At 44.6% G+C, this 19,649-nt stretch overlaps 1 protein-coding gene across 1 annotated transcript; it reads right to left on the minus strand.

Annotated features, from left to right (window-relative positions):
• Positions 1 to 1,807: 1,807 nt before the first annotated feature.
• Positions 1,808 to 6,401, minus strand: ARL11 (ADP ribosylation factor like GTPase 11). The gene has a single exon (XM_040583833.1). The coding sequence runs from the start codon at positions 3,725 to 3,727 to the stop codon at positions 3,122 to 3,124; it is 606 nt and encodes a 201-aa protein (XP_040439767.1). The 5' UTR covers positions 3,728 to 6,401; the 3' UTR covers positions 1,808 to 3,121.
• Between the last annotated feature and the right edge of the window lie 13,248 nt (positions 6,402 to 19,649).

Raw genomic sequence — 19,649 nt, forward strand, 5'->3', positions numbered from 1 at the left:
ATTTGAGACGGCCAGCACCAGGGATAGCAAGTGGATGGACTCAGCATGCAGAAAAGCTGCTAAAAAGGGATCTTGAGCAACCAGCGTGGGCTCTGAGGCCAATAACTCAAAGGCTACTTTACATTTCTGAGGAACCTGAAACAAGGAAGTGTCCTAAGGATTTTTCTTTTGCCTGCAACTAAGAGAGAAGCAGTGTTATTTTAGAAATCAGCACAGAGGCTGTGACATGTATCACACACCCAGGAAGATGGAAACTGCTAAGTTTGAGGGTGCCGTCCTGGCTGGAGTCCATAAGCACAGATGTTTAAGGCCTTAATACCACTCTGTGTGGCCGAGGCTTTTCTGCAGAATTACCAAGAAAAAGAGGTAACAAACTTCCCCGCCTTGAGCTGGCTTCTTCCTGCAACCCTCCATGTTGCTCCCTCTGAACCAGGCAGGAGTTTTGACACTGGAGCATTTCAGTGCTGTTGGGTGAGCATCCTGCAGGCATTAGATAAGAGCAGTGCAGGGCTCATTAGATTGACTTGTTTATCACCCTTTCCAATGCAGGAGAGAAGAGAAAATAATTAGAAGTAAACTCTCTGTTGCTGTTTCAAATTTTATGACCCATCATTGTTTTGACAGTCTCTAACAATGGCATAAATGAGCTGAGCAATGTGACCAAGTGTCTAGCAAAGCCTTGTTCCAGAAAACAAGGATGGTAAATCACATGATGCCCTGGGAGACTGGGGTATTTTGCCAAATTACTGCTTCAAGGGAAGTGAGAACACTTGCAGCAACTGGGATGTTGCTTCATCAGTTTCAGGAATCCAGGGTTCCTGCTGCCACAAACGACCCTTTCTTCCCGCCCTCTTACCTTGCTATTTTAATTTTTAATTGGTGGTATCTACCGAAGCCTGGCAGTTGCCTCTATTTGCTGCCAGAGGAGCCTATTTTTTTCTCTTTAAAGGGCTTAAAAACTACTCACAGGGGAATGGGAAGGCTTCAGTGCCTTTTTTAACCACCAGCAGATAACCATGTAGAGCCAAATGCATGCATCAAGAGCCAATTATGTGTAAAACATCATCAGGACAACCCTTCAGTCTGTGTTGAGTTTAAACTATTCCTGATCCCCCACCTTAATGTACAATACTCTGCTTCGTACCATGTGAGACACAAGACTGAAACACCAGAAGACTCAATAAGGAGAGGTTTTTTGGCCTGGCAACGCAACACAGAGCCTTTTGCATTGTGCCTCTAGGACAGCTGTTCAAAATGGCCAGACGGGTCCCTGAGACGTGCCTCTTTCATGTACTGGCAACTGGGTTGTACAGATGACCTGAGTTCGTTCCTGTCTGTCTAGGCATTAGCACTTGTGTTGTCTCACAAGAAATGCTTGGCCCAGCTCTGGCAGTCAGATACCTGAAACATGCATCACAGACTTGTGTGTTGTAAGCAAACGATGACCACTTACAACAAGTCAAAGGCAGATCAGCCTGCTTATGTTAACTGCAAAGATTTAAAGACAGGATTTTTGTCCTCCTTACCATGCACATAAATTTGTCGTGCCATTAATTATATGATTCAGCGCTGTTTAAGTATACTCATAACCATGATCACTTAGGCTGGATCAACACTGGAGCACTATTTTATAGCAGTAATAGTTCTTCTACATTAACACAGCTAAAAAAAAAGGTGACTTTTTCCATGGGGAAGGATTTCTTTTATTAAGACCTTCCTCAAATGTCAGATTCTGTTTCTTCATGATCATTTAAGCTCTCTATTCCAGCTGCTGCCTTCTATGAAATGAGTCTAATAACAGCACCAGTAACAGCTGGATGATTTATTCCTTAACAACTGTAAAATGCTCTGGTATGAACAGAAAAGGATTTTGCCATGTATTTCTCCTTGGTGTTTCTTCTTCCTTGAAAGCAACTGACTTCTGCTGCCTGAAAAACTTGTGTCCTTTCTCTCCTGTTAGCCCACCACTTTCATTCATTTCATAATAAAGTAGAAACCACTATGAAATGTCTTAATTTTAACCCTGAATAACAGAATTTTGGGTTCAGGGAGCCCTCATGCAAACACAGGTCTAATGGTAGGTTGAGCAGGATTGGGCAAAGACCGTCAGTGCCACAAGGGACACGGCCCCGTTGTGAGCTGCCAGGGGCATTTCAGCTGCTCCAGATGCAGCTGAGCATGGAAATCCCTTTGATTACCAACCTGCCTGTGCCCATAGGCGCCCATAGGTACCAAACATTGCCTGTAGAGTCGTCTCATCCAGTTTCAAAAAGTCTGAGAGTCGGGGCTTTGTCTTGGCTGTTCAGGCCAACATGAGGATATTCAGAGGTTGACTGGCCATGCAGATGCATTTCCAAGCTTCCTGGAAATTAGGTTTGTTTTCTTTATATTTAAATATATTCCAAGGAAAATGAGGTACCATTTTCATGAAATCAGTATTTGATAAAAATAACAAATGGAAAGGAAAGACCAAAACCAGAAATGTGGGAATTAATACATACACATCCTCAAACCGCATTATGCCATCGAATCCTGGCTTGTTTCCATGACTTGAAGTTTATACCCATAGATGCTGCAATAAAACCAATTAGCTGTTGGCCATTTCAAGCCCTGCGCTTACGCTGCTCCTGTTCAGCCATTCCTTTTAGTGGCTGCCTGCTTTTCCAGTGGATGAACGTATGATTCGAGCTGAGAGAAAAGCGGCAGGAGGCACATTCAAACATCCCCCTGGGGACCACGCCATCAGGAAAGCTGCATCTGGGCTGGGAGCTGCAGAAAGAAAACCTCTTCTGTCCCTTGGGCACATCTCTCTTATAATTTATATTGCCCTGGCAAAAAGCATCCCTGCTGAAGCACTGAACATGCACAAAATGGATGAGCAGAGCTGGTGACAGCAGGACAAGCTGCAGCTGGTGATGAGAGTCCAAGAGATGGGGCCAAAAAACGCTCCACGATGGGAGTTTTGCTTGGAGGTCTTTGTGGTGGGTTTCAGTGGTGAGCAGCTGAGTGTTTCGCAGCACATGCCAGCTGCAGGTCTGCTCATTTTAGGGGGAACCTGGAGGCTGGGATCCTCTGTGACAAACCTGTTGGCAGTGATGAGTGGGAAGGGTCCACTTGAGGTTCAGGTTTGCTCTGGACCTTGCCTCCTCCCTGCTGGCCCTGCAAGGGGCTGCTCTTGGGATGGGGAGCTCTGCTTCAGACCGCGTAGCAGCTCTCCCAAGATGGCCAGGGCTTCCTGCAGGCCTTGGCCAGTGTAGGCGCTGCAGCCCTGGAGCACCCAGCGGCGCCCCGCCAGCCGCCCGTGCCGCAGCCTCTCCCCCAGCTCGGCAGGAGCCAGCGCTCCTGGCACCTCCTGCTTGTTGGCCAGGAGGAGGACGGGGATGCCAGCCATGCTGGGGTGGCTCAGGGCTTCCTCCAGTGCTGCCATCGCTTCGGGCAGCCGGGCTGTGTCTGTGCTGTCGAGCACGAAGATGAGGGTACTGGTGTCCTCCAGGTAGTGAGGCCAGCTTGCCCGCAGGCTGCCTTGTCCACCAACGTCCCAGAGCGTGAAGGATACATGACAGGGTGTTTGCAGGGACTCCACGTTGAAGCCCACCGTCGGGCAGGTCTCCACAGCCCGGCCACTCTTGAGTTTGTACAGAAGGGTTGATTTGCCAGCAAAGTCAAGCCCCAGCATGACAACTCGAGCATCTCTTTTGCGCTGGCCTTTGGAGATCAGCTTCCCCATTCAAGACGCTGCTGCAACTGTGGCAAAAAAATCGCAGCCCAAAGGAAAGAAAACGTATCGCCTCAATAAAATCAGCTAATAACAGTGTGCTCAGTCCTGCTTCTCCGAGAGAGAATCTTAGGTTTGGTGAAGAAAGACACAGGCAGCTGGCTTTTGCTTCACTTCGTAGCTAAAATGAGGTGAGAGCTATTATTTATGAGATGTGGAGCAGAGCCAGGGAGCGCCGTTCAAAACAATTTCTATACTCCATCTCTGCTGCTGCTGCTCAGTTCTGTTTTCATTTGTGACCCGAAGTGATCAGTGCAAAAGAGAGCACAATGTTTCACAGGAAGAGGTGGGGAGATGGTGGAGCAAGTTTCCTTCTCACCATGTACAGAAATAAATGAGCTTTTGTTCATTGGCTTCTCTAGGGGAAATCCACCCCCGGCAGGGCAGGACAAGGAGGAACCCGGGTTTCAGACCAGGGTTTACTCTGGGAATTTGCTGAATCACAGCTCAAGGGTGTGGATTTAAACATGAGCAACAAGACAACTGACATTTTTTCTGCCAGTCTTATGTTAAAAAGCTCAAACTCAATCTCTGTAGCATCAGCTTTTGCTACCTGTTGCACAGACGGTAATGACAGCAATTTAAAAAATGCACACGAGCATGCTTTCTTAATTTCTCTGAAATATGACTAGTTGTATTTCACCTTCCCTGGGGGTGAAAATCTACAAAATTCTTTACATCAAGGTGTTTGCTACATTTTTACTTTCATAAGTGAAGCAAAGCCAGTCATCTGTGGCTGAGGGGGTAAAAAAGTCCCTTGAAAGAAGGGAAAAATGTTTAACAGGACAGCACCGCTTGAACTTTACATGCCGGAGGCAAAAATGTGCTGTTGAAACAGCTCCCAGAGTCACTTGTGCAAGAGCAGATGATGGCAGCCAGGCAGAGCTCCAGCAAAGCCGGTATGTACCTTTTTGTTTGGTTGGGTTTCACTCCTAAAAGGCTGCTCAGAGGTGTGCAGAACTGAAAGTGGCTGTAGATCTCACATCGTGGCATTAACACAGAGCTGCTCTCCAGCCACATTTATTTGAGAAGGAAATGTGATTCATCTGCGCTTCCCTGGGATCGCAGGGGACTTCCACACATCTGCAGGAGATGTGTTTTTTCCAGTGATGATCTCCACATGACAGCTCTGTGTCACAAGCCACCGTTGTTGGGAAAGGAGTTCAGCACAGCACATGGAATGGACTGTCTGATTGGCAACCAGGTCGCTGGTGGCCGACAAGAGGCATATTTCTTTCTCTGGGGGCAAGATGTGTCAGTTTTCCATCTTTTAAAGAAAGATGAATGAGAAACAAAACAAAACAAAACAAAACAAGTAGTCCAGCCCAGACAGGTGGCATGGAATTGCAAGGTGTCCTACCAACCATGTTTTGCAAGATATTTCTGTGATACATGTCTCTCTTATAGTGAACTCAGAGAGCTGGTTGCCATCAAAAGCCTCCATGAGCTTTGTGCAGCTTGTGGATGTGTAAGACATGTTCACAGAATCACAGAACACCAGGTTGCAAGGGACCTGAAAGATCATCTGCTCCAACCTTTCCTGGCAAAAGCACAGACTAGACAATATGGCCCAGCACCCTGTGCGGCTGAATCTTAAGTGTCCAGTGTTGAGGAATCCACCGCTTCCCTGGGGAGATTATTCCAATGGCTGATTGCCCTCGTTGTGAAAAATTTTCCTCTTGTGCCCAATCGAAATCTCCCCTGGAGTAACTTGTACCCATTACCCCTCGTCTTTTCCATGTGACTCCGTGTAAAAAGGGAGCCTCCATCTTCTGTGTAGCCACCCTTCAAATACTGGAACACGGTGATAAACCTTCTTTTCTCAAGGCTGAACAAACCCAGTCCTCTCAGCCTTTCCTCATATGGCAGGCTTCCCAGTCCTTTGATCATCCTTGTGGCCCTTCTCTGGACCCTCCTCAGCCTGTCCACAACTTTTTTGTATAGTGGGGACCAAAACTGAACGCAGTATTCCAGGTTTGGCCTGACAAGCGCTGAGTAGAGTGGGATAATGACTTTTTTTATCTCTGCTGGTGATGCCCTTGTTGATGAAACCCAGCATCCTCTTGCCTTTCTTTGGTGCAGCAGCACACCGTTCACACATATTAAGCTCGTCCACCAGGACCCGCAGGTTCCTTTCTACAGAGCTGCTCCACAGCCAGGTAGATCCCAGCCTGTGCTGCACTCCTGGGTTGTTTTCCCAGAAGCAAGACCTAACATTTGACTTTGTTGAACTTCATAATGTTCTTTTCATCCCATTCTTCCTGCCTATCCAGGTCTTCCTGCAGGGTGGCTCTCCCTTCCAAAGTGTCCACTTCCCCACTCAGTTTGGTATCATTGGTAAGCTTGATAGGTGGTTGTGGTACATATCTGTTTTATCTGACCAGACATTCATAGAACTGTAATTTTTTTTAAGTAAACTAAAATATAGATACAGGAAGCAGGGGTGGAGATTCTACAATCTGACGAATAATTGAGTATTTGAAATATGATGTGATGGAGTCTTTATCGCATTGATCTCTAACATGCTACAGAAGTAGGCTGCTTCTGTAAAAAAAGAAAAGAAAAAGAAAAAGAAGAAATAATGCCAAAATAAAGAATATAACTAGGGTACAGTTTTATTGAAGATTGCTTTCAGGTTTTCTATGGCACAGAACAGAGTAATTCATGGGCAAACAGAGGCAACTCTGTATTTTCTTCTTTGTACATTCTCATACTCATAGCTGCAGCCTATTTTCTTTCTTTCTGCCAATTATTCCAAATACGGGGTGCAAACTGCCTACATAGAGTCTGTTCCACTCACAGCTGTGTTATAAAAGAATAGTATTTCCAATAAATAATACATAGGAGCAATTGCAAGTCTGTTTAAGAAAGAATGAAAGAAAAGAAAGTAAAAGCAGATGAGATGAGCTCTGAGTGAGTCTATTGCTGGAACAGAAAGGCCAATACACTAAATAATTCATAAATCATGTTCAGAGACCAGGACAGCTCCTACCCCAGCTACATCTTACATGGGCAGAACAAATTTTCTTGCCTTGTGCTTCATGTCTCTGAATTCACAGGAGCAAAGCCAATGGTCATAAATTCTGTTTATAATTTCATAAATTTCAGTCAATTTATTTGTCTGCTGTTTGTTAGGCATGCATTTCCCTATTTCTTAGATATTCATCACAAAAAGCAATAATCAAGACCAGTACTATAGGAGAGAACCCTCCCTCCTCCCCATACCCTAAAAATTCCAGTAACTGGAATTTTGTCCCAGTAACTATATCCACTGTCAAAGCGCTCTGCCCTCACTTCATGGGGTGCAGACAGGAGGGGTAAAGAGACTTTAAAACTGTAAGAAGTTTGTATTGGGCATAAGGAAGGCATTTTTTATGATGAGAGTGGTGAGACCCTGGCACAGGTTGCCCAGAGTAGTTGTGGATGCCCCATCATTGGAAATGTTCAGGGTCAGGTTAGACAGGGCTTTGAGCAGCCTGATCTAGTGAAAAATGTCCTTGTACATGGCAGGGGGGTTGAACTAGATGATCTTGAAAGGTCTCTTCCAACCCAAATCATTCTATGATCCTGTGATTCTATGACCTGCAGTATGACATGAGACACAGGCTTTGGAGAACAAGCCAATAGTTGATAGTTCCCTAAGGAGACCACCTCATTTCAGGGTTAGACCACAATGCTCTTAGCATGGCTGTCAAGGTAGTCTTCATGCCTGTGATGCCATATGGCAAAAGAGGGTGAGCTCTGAAGTAGGTAGGTCTAATTCTAACCAATTCACTGGAAATCGGTGTTAATTATGCAGCAAAGGTGGAGCTGAGTCCATCAGAAGCGCTTCTCAGGAAGGCAATGCCCCTTATTACACAGTACCAAACCACCAGAAGTAACTCTAATGCAAGGCAGAAACTTCCAAGAAAACTGTGCACTGATCTTTCCCTTTTGTAAGTGCAAAATTCCCATAAATGGCCTCACAGGCACTGCGCGGCCACTGCTGCTCTTTCTCTTCCATTAGACATGCAGTAACCTTTGCAATCAAAGAGGTAATTAGAGGCATGTGAAAGCTTAGCTCCCCTTGTCACTGAAACCAAAGGATTATCTTCACTAAGACTATAAGCAATGTTTCATCCTATATAGTTTTTATCTAAAACTGAATTTCTTTGTAAATAGTAAGAGTATAATAAGGGTCATTTCTAAATGACCTCACAAATATCACCCCAAAAATATTCACAATATCTGCATGAATGTCAAGGCACTAAAGGGCCTCACCAGCTCTAACCAGCCTCCCTGGGGGGTCCTTACTGCGTCCTCAGGCAGTGTCCTCAGAAGTGATGCTGTGGAGCTCAGGAGATAGGTGCTTTCCCCCCAGCACACTCCTCCAACAGGCATGCCCCATGCCCCAGAGGGCACATCCCTGTCCAGTGGTGGGAAGAGCTGAGGTGGGGGTCTGATCCAGCCCATGTCACCTTTTTGGAAGGCAGCTCCAGGGAAGACAACCCTCAGCAGAGCCAGGAAATAACAGGAGTAGATCTTAGTCCTTACCACGTGTGTTTGTCCTAATCGCATTTGCTTGGAGCAACAAGCAGATCTCAGTCCAGCAAAGGCAGAGCAGGCCTCACTACCCAGACTTGCTTGTGTCTCTGAGGAAAGACACCAAAGCCACCGCTCACCCAGCCCTGCCATTGTTTCCTGCAGGATCTCCTCACTATATCACACACTATATCCACACGTGTGGAAGGACCACTGACAGAGGGGATGTGCAGACTAGCAGCTGGTGAGAAAGCTCTCTGGGAGCTGAAGGAGGCCCTGGACACAGGTGGATGTTGACCTGGAGAGCCCACCTGTCTACCTGCTGCCAGTCATCTTGCAGGGGACTTCTTCCAAGTCTGAACTGTGAGAGCTTCTTGTATACCTGCAGAGAACCACTGGATCTGACCTAGCCAGGATCCCAAACTAAAGCCACAACTAAGCCAAATGCGATGGTTCAGGCTTAGAGAAATTTGGCTTTTCCCTTTTCTGCATCCTGGCCCATTCCTCTTGTTCTGCCCTGCACTGATTCCCATGCCCACAGAAAACTCACCCAGTGCTCTCCTGCTAACGGACCAATGCTGGTTTGCTTGGCACGTGCCTGGGGAGCTACCTGTCCCATCAGGGTCAATGGGTAGCTGTGAAAGCCTGCAGCTGAAGGCAAGCTGCTTCCTTCTGAGACAAAGCCCTGGAGGCTTGAAAGCTGGCTTAGCCTACTCTGAAAGCTACACAAGAACAGCCACAGCCTTTGACATGCCTTAGAAAAGCCTGCCTGTGGTGACATCTCTTGGCAACATATGATTGCTCAAAGTTGTTGACCAACTCCCAGAAGTTCAGCGTGACAAAATTCACACAACAAAACGCACAGCAGATGCTGCCCTTCAGGTGCCCAGCAAGCACTCTGGTGCCTGCAGGGCATTCCTGGTGGGGTTGGAAATAGGACATTGTTGCCACAGTTCAGCTCAACTTGTGGTCTCCATTTTGCCCCTGCTTCTTGGGGCAAACATTTGACAAAGGAAAATGCTTTTTGGTAGCATAAGTGGCAGTGGATTTGCTATTATGCTATTGGCTTTGTGCTTGCCTTATCACAGCTAACTCTGCCCAGGAGTGTGTTACTCTAGTTGGACAGCCCAAAAAGTCACCTGCTATGCCCTCACTGATGCCATGTCACAGTTTTCAAAGGTGAAAGCTTGGTCCTCGTTTCTGCTTAGTCCCCGCCTGCCTGGCCTGCTACAACCCCTGTGTTGAAGGCTGACAACCACTAGGTCCCTGCTCAACACGTTTGGATACCATGAAAGGGGCTGGGTGTTTGCTTTCCATTTCAGAGCACCCTGTTGTCAGCGAGGCAGACTAGCTGTTGCCTACCTGTTGCCCAAAGGTGTTTGGCCAGGAGCACTGAACTGGCCATGGCTAAGGTCTGAGCTTGCTTCTGAGCTCTGCCTTGTAGAACAAACACGTTTCCCCCCATGTCACAGGTTTGGATTTGAAGAATACAGAATGGGAAATCTCAGTCAAACTTTCCCTACATGTGGCTATGGTCTCCAACAGCCTCCTGCTGGTGTTAAATTCAGTGGCACAACAGCTCAGCTTCTTCTGTGGTTGTGCTCCGTGTTCACAGCAGGTTGAATGGATACAATAAGCTGGTCCTCATACCTGAAAATGTCAGAGTGCCCGGAACACGTCCAAACAGAGTCTCCATTTGAACTTCTGTGAGCAGTGTTCTCCTCATCGTGACCCACCAGCACTGCCTGAAAGTCAACCATGGCATAGTGTTGTTTGTCCTCAGCCCTCCTGAAAAGACATGGTATACACTCCAGGGTATCTGGAAAAGGTTTGATGCTTTTTTTTTTTTTGTGATGTTTAGTGAACGTTTCCCTGTTGTTCAATTCCTGTATGCCTCATACAGCTGAAACAGAAAGTTGTTGAGATGTCAGAACCCTGAGGGTCTCAGCCTGTCCCCTTTCTCAGGGAGGTGCCTGATGCCCAGGGCTGGGGCTGTCCCTGCATGCCCCCCATCCTGCCTGCTCCCTGGCTGGGGACAGTGGGACAGGTCCTGGCTGCTAGACCCTACACTGACGCCCTGTTGGGAGCCCTCGTTGCACCCTGACAATGAGGTAGATGTGGAGAAATATGGCACAGAGCAAAGACTTTTCTTTTATGTTCTCAGATATTACCTGGCAGGTGTTGCAAGAGCTGATGAGGAAAGGAAAAGTACTTACCTTGCTTTGATTTCTATTTGAACTACCATGTATTTTTGTACACAATTATGGAATATTTCTTATAAATATTGTTACTCCAATCTCTGCATCCATAATTTCCAAAGCTGTTTAGAATTTTACCAGGATGCAGGTCCTCTCTGTAGACTCCTTTATTCAAGTGCCCCCCAAATTGTTTTAGTTTTTCCCACATCAATTGGCAATGCTCTTTACTCGTCCATCTATACCACTGAAATTCTCATTCCAGGATCTTCTTATGTCTTAAATGCACAGATCTCTTCCTCCTCGACTCCTAACACGTCAGCTTTGTCTCCTCAGAGCAATTCAAAACCGAGCTTCTTTGGTTTCCCTATCTATCCCAACACCATCGCTCCCTTTTCTGAGATTATTCATTAGCTCTTCCTCTTACAGTTGGTCTCTAGCCCAGTTTAGGTCATATATTCCATCTACCCTACATATTGCATACATTCTATTTTCACCTTAGAAACTAGTTAAAATACAGCCCTGACTATCTTGAAATGCTTTAATCTCAGTTCTTCTGTTATTCTTAATGTTTCCAGTTGAAAAGAAAAAAAAGAGGAAAAAATGGGTACACTTACAAAAATATCCGTGCTACCTGTGCCAAAAAAGGCTTTTACTCATCCTCTCATGTATCCTAGTATTTGTTCCTCCATCTGTTGAATGTAAAAGGTATGAAGCAAGGAGTGGTTTGGATTTATTTTTTTATACCGTTCCTTCAGTTGCTCAAAAAGAAGCCCTACAGAGGCTAATGCTGTTTAACCATACTGCCTACCTGCACTATATGTAGTATAAGTAATATATATATAATTATATATATATACATAATATAGGAAATACCCGTTACTTCTATGGGAAGCAAAAATCACAGCTTGGAAGTGTGCTGACAAAGCTCAACCCTCCATATCAGTCTGGAGGAAATCCTGCTTTGCAATATACCAATCCAGTCCCCCTTAAGGGGACTCATTCCCTCATTCCAGACCTGCAGGAAGAAATGTGATTAAAATGACAGTGTAAGCACAGACCTGAAAATGCATTTTGTACTACTTGCCAAGTTCCAGAGCAACAGTGGAGCCTCGTTCTCAGTGCTCCTCAGATTCAGGGGTTTTGGATGCAAGGTTTTGTTATTTGTTTTTAGTTTTTGCCTTAGCTTACATGTTTAGGACATTTTTATAACAATAAAGGAAATGTATTGAAAAGATACTGGAGATTATTAACAAGAATGAAAGCTACAAACTGGTCTTTACTACCTTTCTGTCTGGTAAAACAGATGAAAGCAAAGAAAATCTGTGCAAATTCAGAAGTTGCATTTTATCTGGCTGGCCACAGAGTGTCAATGTTACCCTACACATTTCTCAACGCAGAGGCTATCTCCAGCAGAAACTGAAGATGTCGGAGCTCCTGTTTTGACTTCGGGAGGACTCAGGGCCCTCAGGCCTTTGGCACACTTTTGAAGCAGGATCACTTTGAAACGGGTTTTGCTGAACAACAGCTGTATGTATATTTTGTGTACCTGTTCTTTCACATCCATAGAAAGCTGATTGTGAGTGCTGCGGGCATTCTGGGCGAGCGGGAGTCAGATTCAAATACTCATGGAGTTCAAGATCTGATCCGTTTATTGTACAAACCAGGTACACTTTTATAAGGCACTCTATAAGCGTGTGATAATATGATTGGCTATTCTACAAGCGTATAATAATATGATTGGTTAACAAATGTTTATTGGCAAGATCTCTGTTTCTACTTCTTCAGGCATGTAGGCTCTTTTCTGTTGTTTCCCAGCTCCTCTTATCGCGTCCTGCTGGCCTTGGTTTTGTGCAAGCACCTGCAAACTGTTCCTCCCTCTTCATTCCACTGCTCTGATCGTGCCCTCGTCTTATTTCTTCAGTATTTTTCCACTTGCTTCAAAGTTCAGTATAATCATTCAACACAGCAAAAGCCCCAACACCTCCCCCTTTCTTTTTAAATACAGCATTAATACTGCGTTCCATACAGCTTTGGAAACATTGTAAAAGACAAGGCACTAAAAGTAACAAAAGAATAACAAACAACAATATACTATGCAAAGCAGAAGCAAAAGCAATATTCATTAGGCCTATTCCTAAAAATAATGCCATCGTTCACATTTACAATGATGTTGTATTATATGAGATTCAAAACTTTTTCTGATAATGCGAACCCAGAAGATGAGTTCGTTTCGATGTTCTGCTAAAAGTATCTGTTCGAAGGCTTCATAAGATTGTAAGGCCTTGTTTATACCTGAAAAAGTAGGGGCATGTATCCCAGTAAGAAGGGAAAAACCGCCGGAACCAAAACGTAGGAAAACCTTCCGCCTATATGCTCCAACCCTTTTACAATATCCACAATATAGAGCAACTGTTGAATTACAAGAAGTAACACATATAGGACAAGAATTTTCTGTTTCTATCGGTCCTTGCCCAAAAAGATCCTGCAACGCACGCACAATACGGTCACAGTGTAACAAAGACAATTCACCGGAGGGTAATTGACATTGTATCTCCCGAGGTAACTGCTGCAAGATGGGCAGAATAATGTATGTTAACTTATCTACAAGCCGCTTTTCTTCATTTGGTCGTGGCGGTCGGAATAACCTTTCTCGATGCTGTGCCCACTGAGCCCACTGATCCCTCCTGTTCATTTAGGAGTCAATCCTGTCGTAGTCACCCTGCTCTTTCTTTTCAGTGGGTCGGTTTTCAATCCACGGGCGAACCCATTTTGCTGGAATCCACTTGGTCACTGCCCCTGTGGAGATACATGCATAACCCCGACCCCACGTTAATAAATTATGAGGTCCTGACCAACCTGGACAGCTATGTCACAATTCGAAAAATCGTTGGGATTGTTAGAAAAGTGATAGAAAATCGGCTGTTCAGTACATTCCGTTCTGGGATTCAACCAGTTCAGTACATAGCATGCTTTTGCCACTATTACATGAGGACTCCTCTCCCCCTCTTTTCGAAAAACAGACAGGTAATGTTTCAATGATTGATGGGCATGTTCAATAATTGCCTGACCACCAGAATTATTCGGAATTCCTGTAACGTGCTTCACCTGCCATTGCAGCAAAAAGGTCTTTATTTTGGCACTAAGATATGCAGGGGCATTATCTGTTTTTACCATATCTGGGTGGCCCAGCACAGCCATGGCTGACATCCAATGCTGGACATGGACATATTTAAGTATGACAGTCCTAGCGTCTTGACGAGACAGACCAAACTGTTTTTGGAGAGACCGGGCAGATTGGTGAAAAAAGGCATGTGACTCTGTTGCTTGTTTTAGAGGAGAATTTTGTAATACTGGGGATGCCACCTGAGTGTCTATGTAAGCATTACCTTCTGATAAGACACCAGGTAAATCCAGATGACTTCTGATATGCGTAATCCACCAAGGGAATTGTCTAAAATTTATTTCATTCCACATCTGAATAACTAGGGCCATAAGTCTGTCATTCGTAAAAGACCCTAAAAGGGAACGCGAAAGACGCGAAACTATACCAACAACATATTTAGAATCACTTACAACATTAAGAGGGACATTGCGAAATTCCTGAAACACCATTAACACTGCTCTTAATTCCAAAACTTGAACTGAACCTTCCATTTGTTCTATATGAGAAATCCAATTGTTCCTGTCATCCCTATAGGCATAGCCACACTTTTGAGTTTTGCTACTAGCGTCGGTAAAAACCGTAAGTGCATTTTTTATAGGATTTTGTTGCTGTAAAGATTTTTCCTCCAATACTAAGGAAGTTTTAAATAAGGGATGATTGGGATAATGATTATCTAATTGAATACCTAGGGTTGCCACTGCAAAACACTCAGAAATCTGAATCCACCAGTCAGCCAAGGACAAATTTTTCACAGGTGGGACACTAAGAATTTTTTGTGGCTGGATTCTTGTTTCTGAGATGCGCAGACCAAGATAATTCCAGGGCGCTAGTTTTTGTACCTTTTCTTTTGCTATAACCAATCCAAAGGTATGCAGACTCTGTATAAGTTCCTGTTCTTTTTCAGGGGCTAGTGTGTGAGGGCTGGCTATTAAGAGATCATCCATATAATGATAGGTAATAAGGTTAGGATTATTCTCTCTCCAAGATTGTAGAGCTAAATCCACAAACCACTGACATATTGTTGGGGAGTTTTTCATACCCTGAGGTAGTACAACCCACTCATACCTTTTTGCTGGAGCGGCACGGTTTATAGCTGGTACTGTAAATGCAAATTTTTCACAATCATCCTCATGCAGAGGAATAGTGAAAAAACAATCTTTTAAATCAATAATTAATAGGTCCCAATTTTGTGGTAACATAGTGGGAGAAGGCAGCCCAGGCTGAAGGGCACCCATGTCAACCATTTTTTCATTTATTGCTCTTAAATCATGTAATAATCTCCATTTTCCTGATTTCTTTTGAATTGTAAAAATGGGTGTATTCCATGGGCTAACAGAAGGTCTGATGTGGCCTAAATCCAATTGTTCTTGGACTAATTCTTGAATGTGTTGCAGCTTCTCTTGAGGTAAGGGCCATTGATCAACCCATACGGGAGTTTCTGATTTCCATTTTAATTTTAAGGTTGGGCAAGAGCTGCTATCAATGGCCCCAATCAAAAATCTGTAGAGATTCTCATTCCTCATTGGGAAAGTACATCTCTACCTAACAAGGACAAGGATGTGTGTAGGACATAAGGTTTTACCCATGCTTGATGTCCTTCTTGATCCGTGAAAAGAATGAAGTTTTTACTGACCTGTGTCAGACGACTTCCCCCAATGCCTGAAATGGTTGAACCCGCACTATCTAATTCCCACATGGTAGGCCAAACTGAAAAGGGAAGAACAGTAACATCAGCACCAGTATCAATCATCATTGAAACATTAGGAAGATTAACACCTTGTGGACCAGATATCTTAACATTACATTTTGGCCGCTCGGCACCAATAAGTTGACAAAAGGCAATGTTAGGCATACCCGTTGGGCCAAATGCACCTTGACCCCTGTCCTTTTCTCCTTTTTGAGGGACAGTAGCTTGGAATGGAATGAGCTGTGCAATAGTTCTTCCTGCTGGAATATGAACAGGTGGAGAAAAAACTTTTACCATAATTCCAATAGGTCCGGTATAATCGGCATCAATACAACCAGGAAGAACAAAAATCCCCTTTTTTGACGCAGAAGAGCGTCCTATAAGGAGTGCAGATAAACCATAACCCAAAGGACCACTAACTGTAGAAGGAAGTACATGTACCTTTTCATCAGTGATATTTACAGGTTCTGCCACGGCCAAATCGACTCCTGCGCTTCCTCTGGTGGCTGAATACAGCTCGCCAAGGCAGCCATGAATTTTGTTGGGTTCTGGGGATATTTCTTGGCCGCGTCCCTCAGAACGCGGCTGTTCCCGTTTCCCGGAACAAAGAGGGGTGTACCATCTTTTCTAAATTTTGAGCGACAATCGGCCGCTTTATGACCAAATTTTTGACAACGCAAACAATTTCCATTCAACAGAGACTTTCCTCCTAGATTCTTTTTGCAGTCACATTTAAAGTGACCTTCCTGTCCACATTGATAACATTTTGGCTTAAGACCCCAGTCCCCTCGGCCTTGTACCTTGTTGTTGTTTAGAGCTACTGCTAGAGCATTGGCATGTATTTTTGCCTTTTCCTCTTCCTCAACCAAAGGAGCCCTTGCGCATGCCTCTATCATTTGAGCGATGGATGCCCCAGGGGGTAAGGATGCTATAAGTTGCTTACAAGTGACATAGAAACAACATTAATTGCAGGAGAGTGTTATAATCTAACGTTCCTCCCTCCTGAGGCCATTTCGCATCACTCCCCAATTTATACAAAGGCCACCACTGATTACAATATTTAATCCATTTCCTTCTATTTTCGGTACCACCATGTCCTACGATATCACTCCAATGTTTTAATATACAACCCAAGGGCGATTTTTCACAGGGCTTACTCCTTCCATTTCCCATTTTACAATTTTAATTACTTTTTCTCCGGCCGCCTTAGCCACCCAAGGTCGGAAACACGGATAGAGCTCCTTGCTCATATTGCACTCAAACGCATGTCTCAAGCACTCTTGCACTCACACTCAGTCAAAATAATTAAGCTATACACTGAAAATCAAAATGCGCATCTCAATCACACCATTCACACTCTCCGGGCAGCCCTCAGTCACACAAGCAGTATGTTATACGGTACCGTGCACTTATGTACAACTTTTAGGAACACTGGCAGTTCACAAAGTATGCATTTCAATGAACAATTGCCAAAAAACAAACAACAAACAAAAAAAAACCCCCACATTTTTCCTGGTCTTAAGCAGAGTGTTAAGTTTTCCGCTATTTGCCACGAATTACCAGAATATTATTATTTTTCATCATACATTTCATAACTCCAAGTTTTGAACATGTAACAAGACAACACATAGAACAAACAAGACACAGAGCGCTATTTCAGTTGTTACATTCTAGGAATTCCCCAATTCTTAAGACAACCTAAAGGAAGTTTTTAGCTTCCCCCCCCTTTTTTTTTTTTTTTTTCCTCCTGGGGACTGCGCTGCGCGCCGGACGTCTCCGTGCGTCTCACCAGCCGCCCCGTTACTAAACATACCGTTTTATCCGTGGATCCAGGGGTTTCTCTTCTGCTCCCGGGTGAACAGCTGAGAAGAGGAGGCTCCTCCGAGAAAATCTCCCGGGGCGCGCCTAGGAGCGTCCGCTCCGCAGCTGGTCCCTCAGCCGAGCAGAAATCCTCCTGCCTGGCTCGTCAAAACTGACGTGCGGAATTTGACTCTATAACTCGAAAGTTATAAAGTAGGCATGTTTATTGCGCGCAGATGCACGGGGGATCGCTCCTCCACAAGCGTGCATACCCGAAGTGACGAACCATCCCACATTTATACAATGAAACAAATGAATATTCAATTAACGCCTATACATATTCGTTACCTAAACCCCGCTTCCTATGTTAATTAGCTTATCAGTCCGTTTCCTGGAATGTGGTGGTCTTGCAGGTTTGTAGGTGATTCATGTTCTTGTGACCATCCGATCTTCTCCAGCAAGGAAACTTAGCATTCCCTCCCTCTAGATAGCATTGGAATATCTCTCATCCTTTTCTATTTTTTTTTTTTTTTTTTTTTTTTTTTTAAAATAGCCCCTTTTGTTAGAGGAAGAAGGGCAGGCATCTCCCCAAAACTGTAGTTGTCTCCTCAAAGCTGTGTGCCTATGTGACCAGACACTGCACCCATGACTAGTCACCATACCCACATTCCTTGAGCAGACATACAATCACAATCAATGTCCATTGTCCCCATTTCACACTATTTCTCCATATCAAAATTACTTTATGTAATGCCAGAAACATCAGTCTCAGGATGAAATATAACTTACAACTTGATTTCAGCATTGCTCCTACCAGGTTTGTCCAAAGTCACACAATCATCTTAAAGTAGCCAGAGGCCATGGTGCATTTTAACACTGGTCAGGAAGTCAGATCTCAACTTTCACCTTTGCAAAGACAAACATGCTTTATTTAGGAGCTGGTGGAGCTGTGCCGTTCCCACCCCAGCAGTTTTACATCCAGTACTCGCAATTGCCGGTATTAATGTCTGTCTGCCGCTTGCCGTTTGTTCCTTATCAGGACACCAGGATGGTAATTCATCATCTAATCCCCACGCTATTCGTTCAGCAGTAGTCATTACTGGATAAGCTTTAGATGTATAATCGGGGGGATTTTCACACGGAGATTGCCCCTCTGGCTCTTCCTCCGACTGAGCAGTAGGATCGCCGGGAGGCCGCACTGCAGCTTTAACAGCTGCAGCGACTTGCACCTCGCCGTGTAACTGCGCGGCCATACCCCGTACAGCCCGATACGTGTGAGCCAAAGTCTTTACCCCCTTAGTCCCGACTTGCACAGATTCCCACAAGTCCTCTCCCACTTTCTTCCATGTTTCATTATTATATACATCTTGCATAGAAGCAAGGAAACCACGGCGGCGACTCCAACATAGCAGATAAATTACTGCCTGCCGTGAGACTGACGTTTCAGTTTTCTCTGCTAATTTCACTAAACTGTCTATGATTGCTTTCTCCACCGCTGATGCAGTGATCCCCATCCTGCTTAAGTTTCCTGACTCACCGGTCAGCCGTGCACGTTCCGCCTTTCTTCGGGCGCCCAGCAATCTCTCCGCTGGCAGCAGGATCCTCGCCGGCTCCGCAGCTTGTAACACGATCCTTAATGAATCTTCCTGACTCTTCGACCGATCCACACGTCGGGGTCACCAGATGCTGCGGGCATTCTGGGCGAGCGGGAGTCAGATTCAAATACTCATGGAGTTCAAGATCTGATCCGTTTATTGTACAAACCAGGTACACTTTTATAAGGCACTCTATAAGCGTGTGATAATATGATTGGCTATTCTACAAGCGTATAATAATATGATTGATTAACAAATGTTTATTGGCAAGATCTCTGTTTCTACTTCTTCAGGCATGTAGGCTCTTTTCTGTTGTTTCCCAGCTCCTCTTATCGCGTCCTGCTGGCCTTGGTTTTGTGCAAGCACCTGCAAACTGTTCCTCCCTCTTCATTCCACTGCTCTGATCGTGCCCTCGTCTTATTTCTTCAGTATTTTTCCACTTGCTTCAAAGTTCAGTATAATCATTCAACACAGCAAAAGCCCCAACATGTGAGGACTCCAGAAGAGCTGGAATAAGATGCCAGCTCCAAGCAGGTGACATTTAGCTCCAGATTGTTTTCATATCAGATTTAGCTGGCATCGTACCCTACAGCTCTGCAGTTTCAATGAAAACAGTTAACCAACTGATGGAAAAAAATAATGCTGCATGAGGAGGAGAGAAACACTTTGAAGAATACCCTTCAACAAGTCACTGACAGTTGCCATCAGGATTCTTCACTGTTCGTGGTCACTTACAGAGCTATAGATACTGAACACACTTTTCAATCTACAACTGACAGAATTACAAATTCTCCTAAAATTGGATTTATTTATGACTACACGCACCTTTGTGATCTCTAGTTTCAACAATGTATACCTAGGAATGAAACTGCTGATTCAGGTTGCATTAGAGTTGGGGGTGTAATTCCAT

This window comes from Falco naumanni, chromosome 2 (genome assembly GCF_017639655.2).
Source record: "Falco naumanni isolate bFalNau1 chromosome 2, bFalNau1.pat, whole genome shotgun sequence".
Classification (NCBI taxonomy): Eukaryota; Metazoa; Chordata; class Aves; order Falconiformes; family Falconidae; genus Falco; species Falco naumanni.

What these genes read in the sequence shown, in the direction of transcription:
- ARL11 (XM_040583833.1), bottom strand. Translation starts at nt 3,727, where the DNA reads ATGGGGAAGCTGATCTCCAAAGGCCAGCGCAAAAGAGATGCTCGAGTT.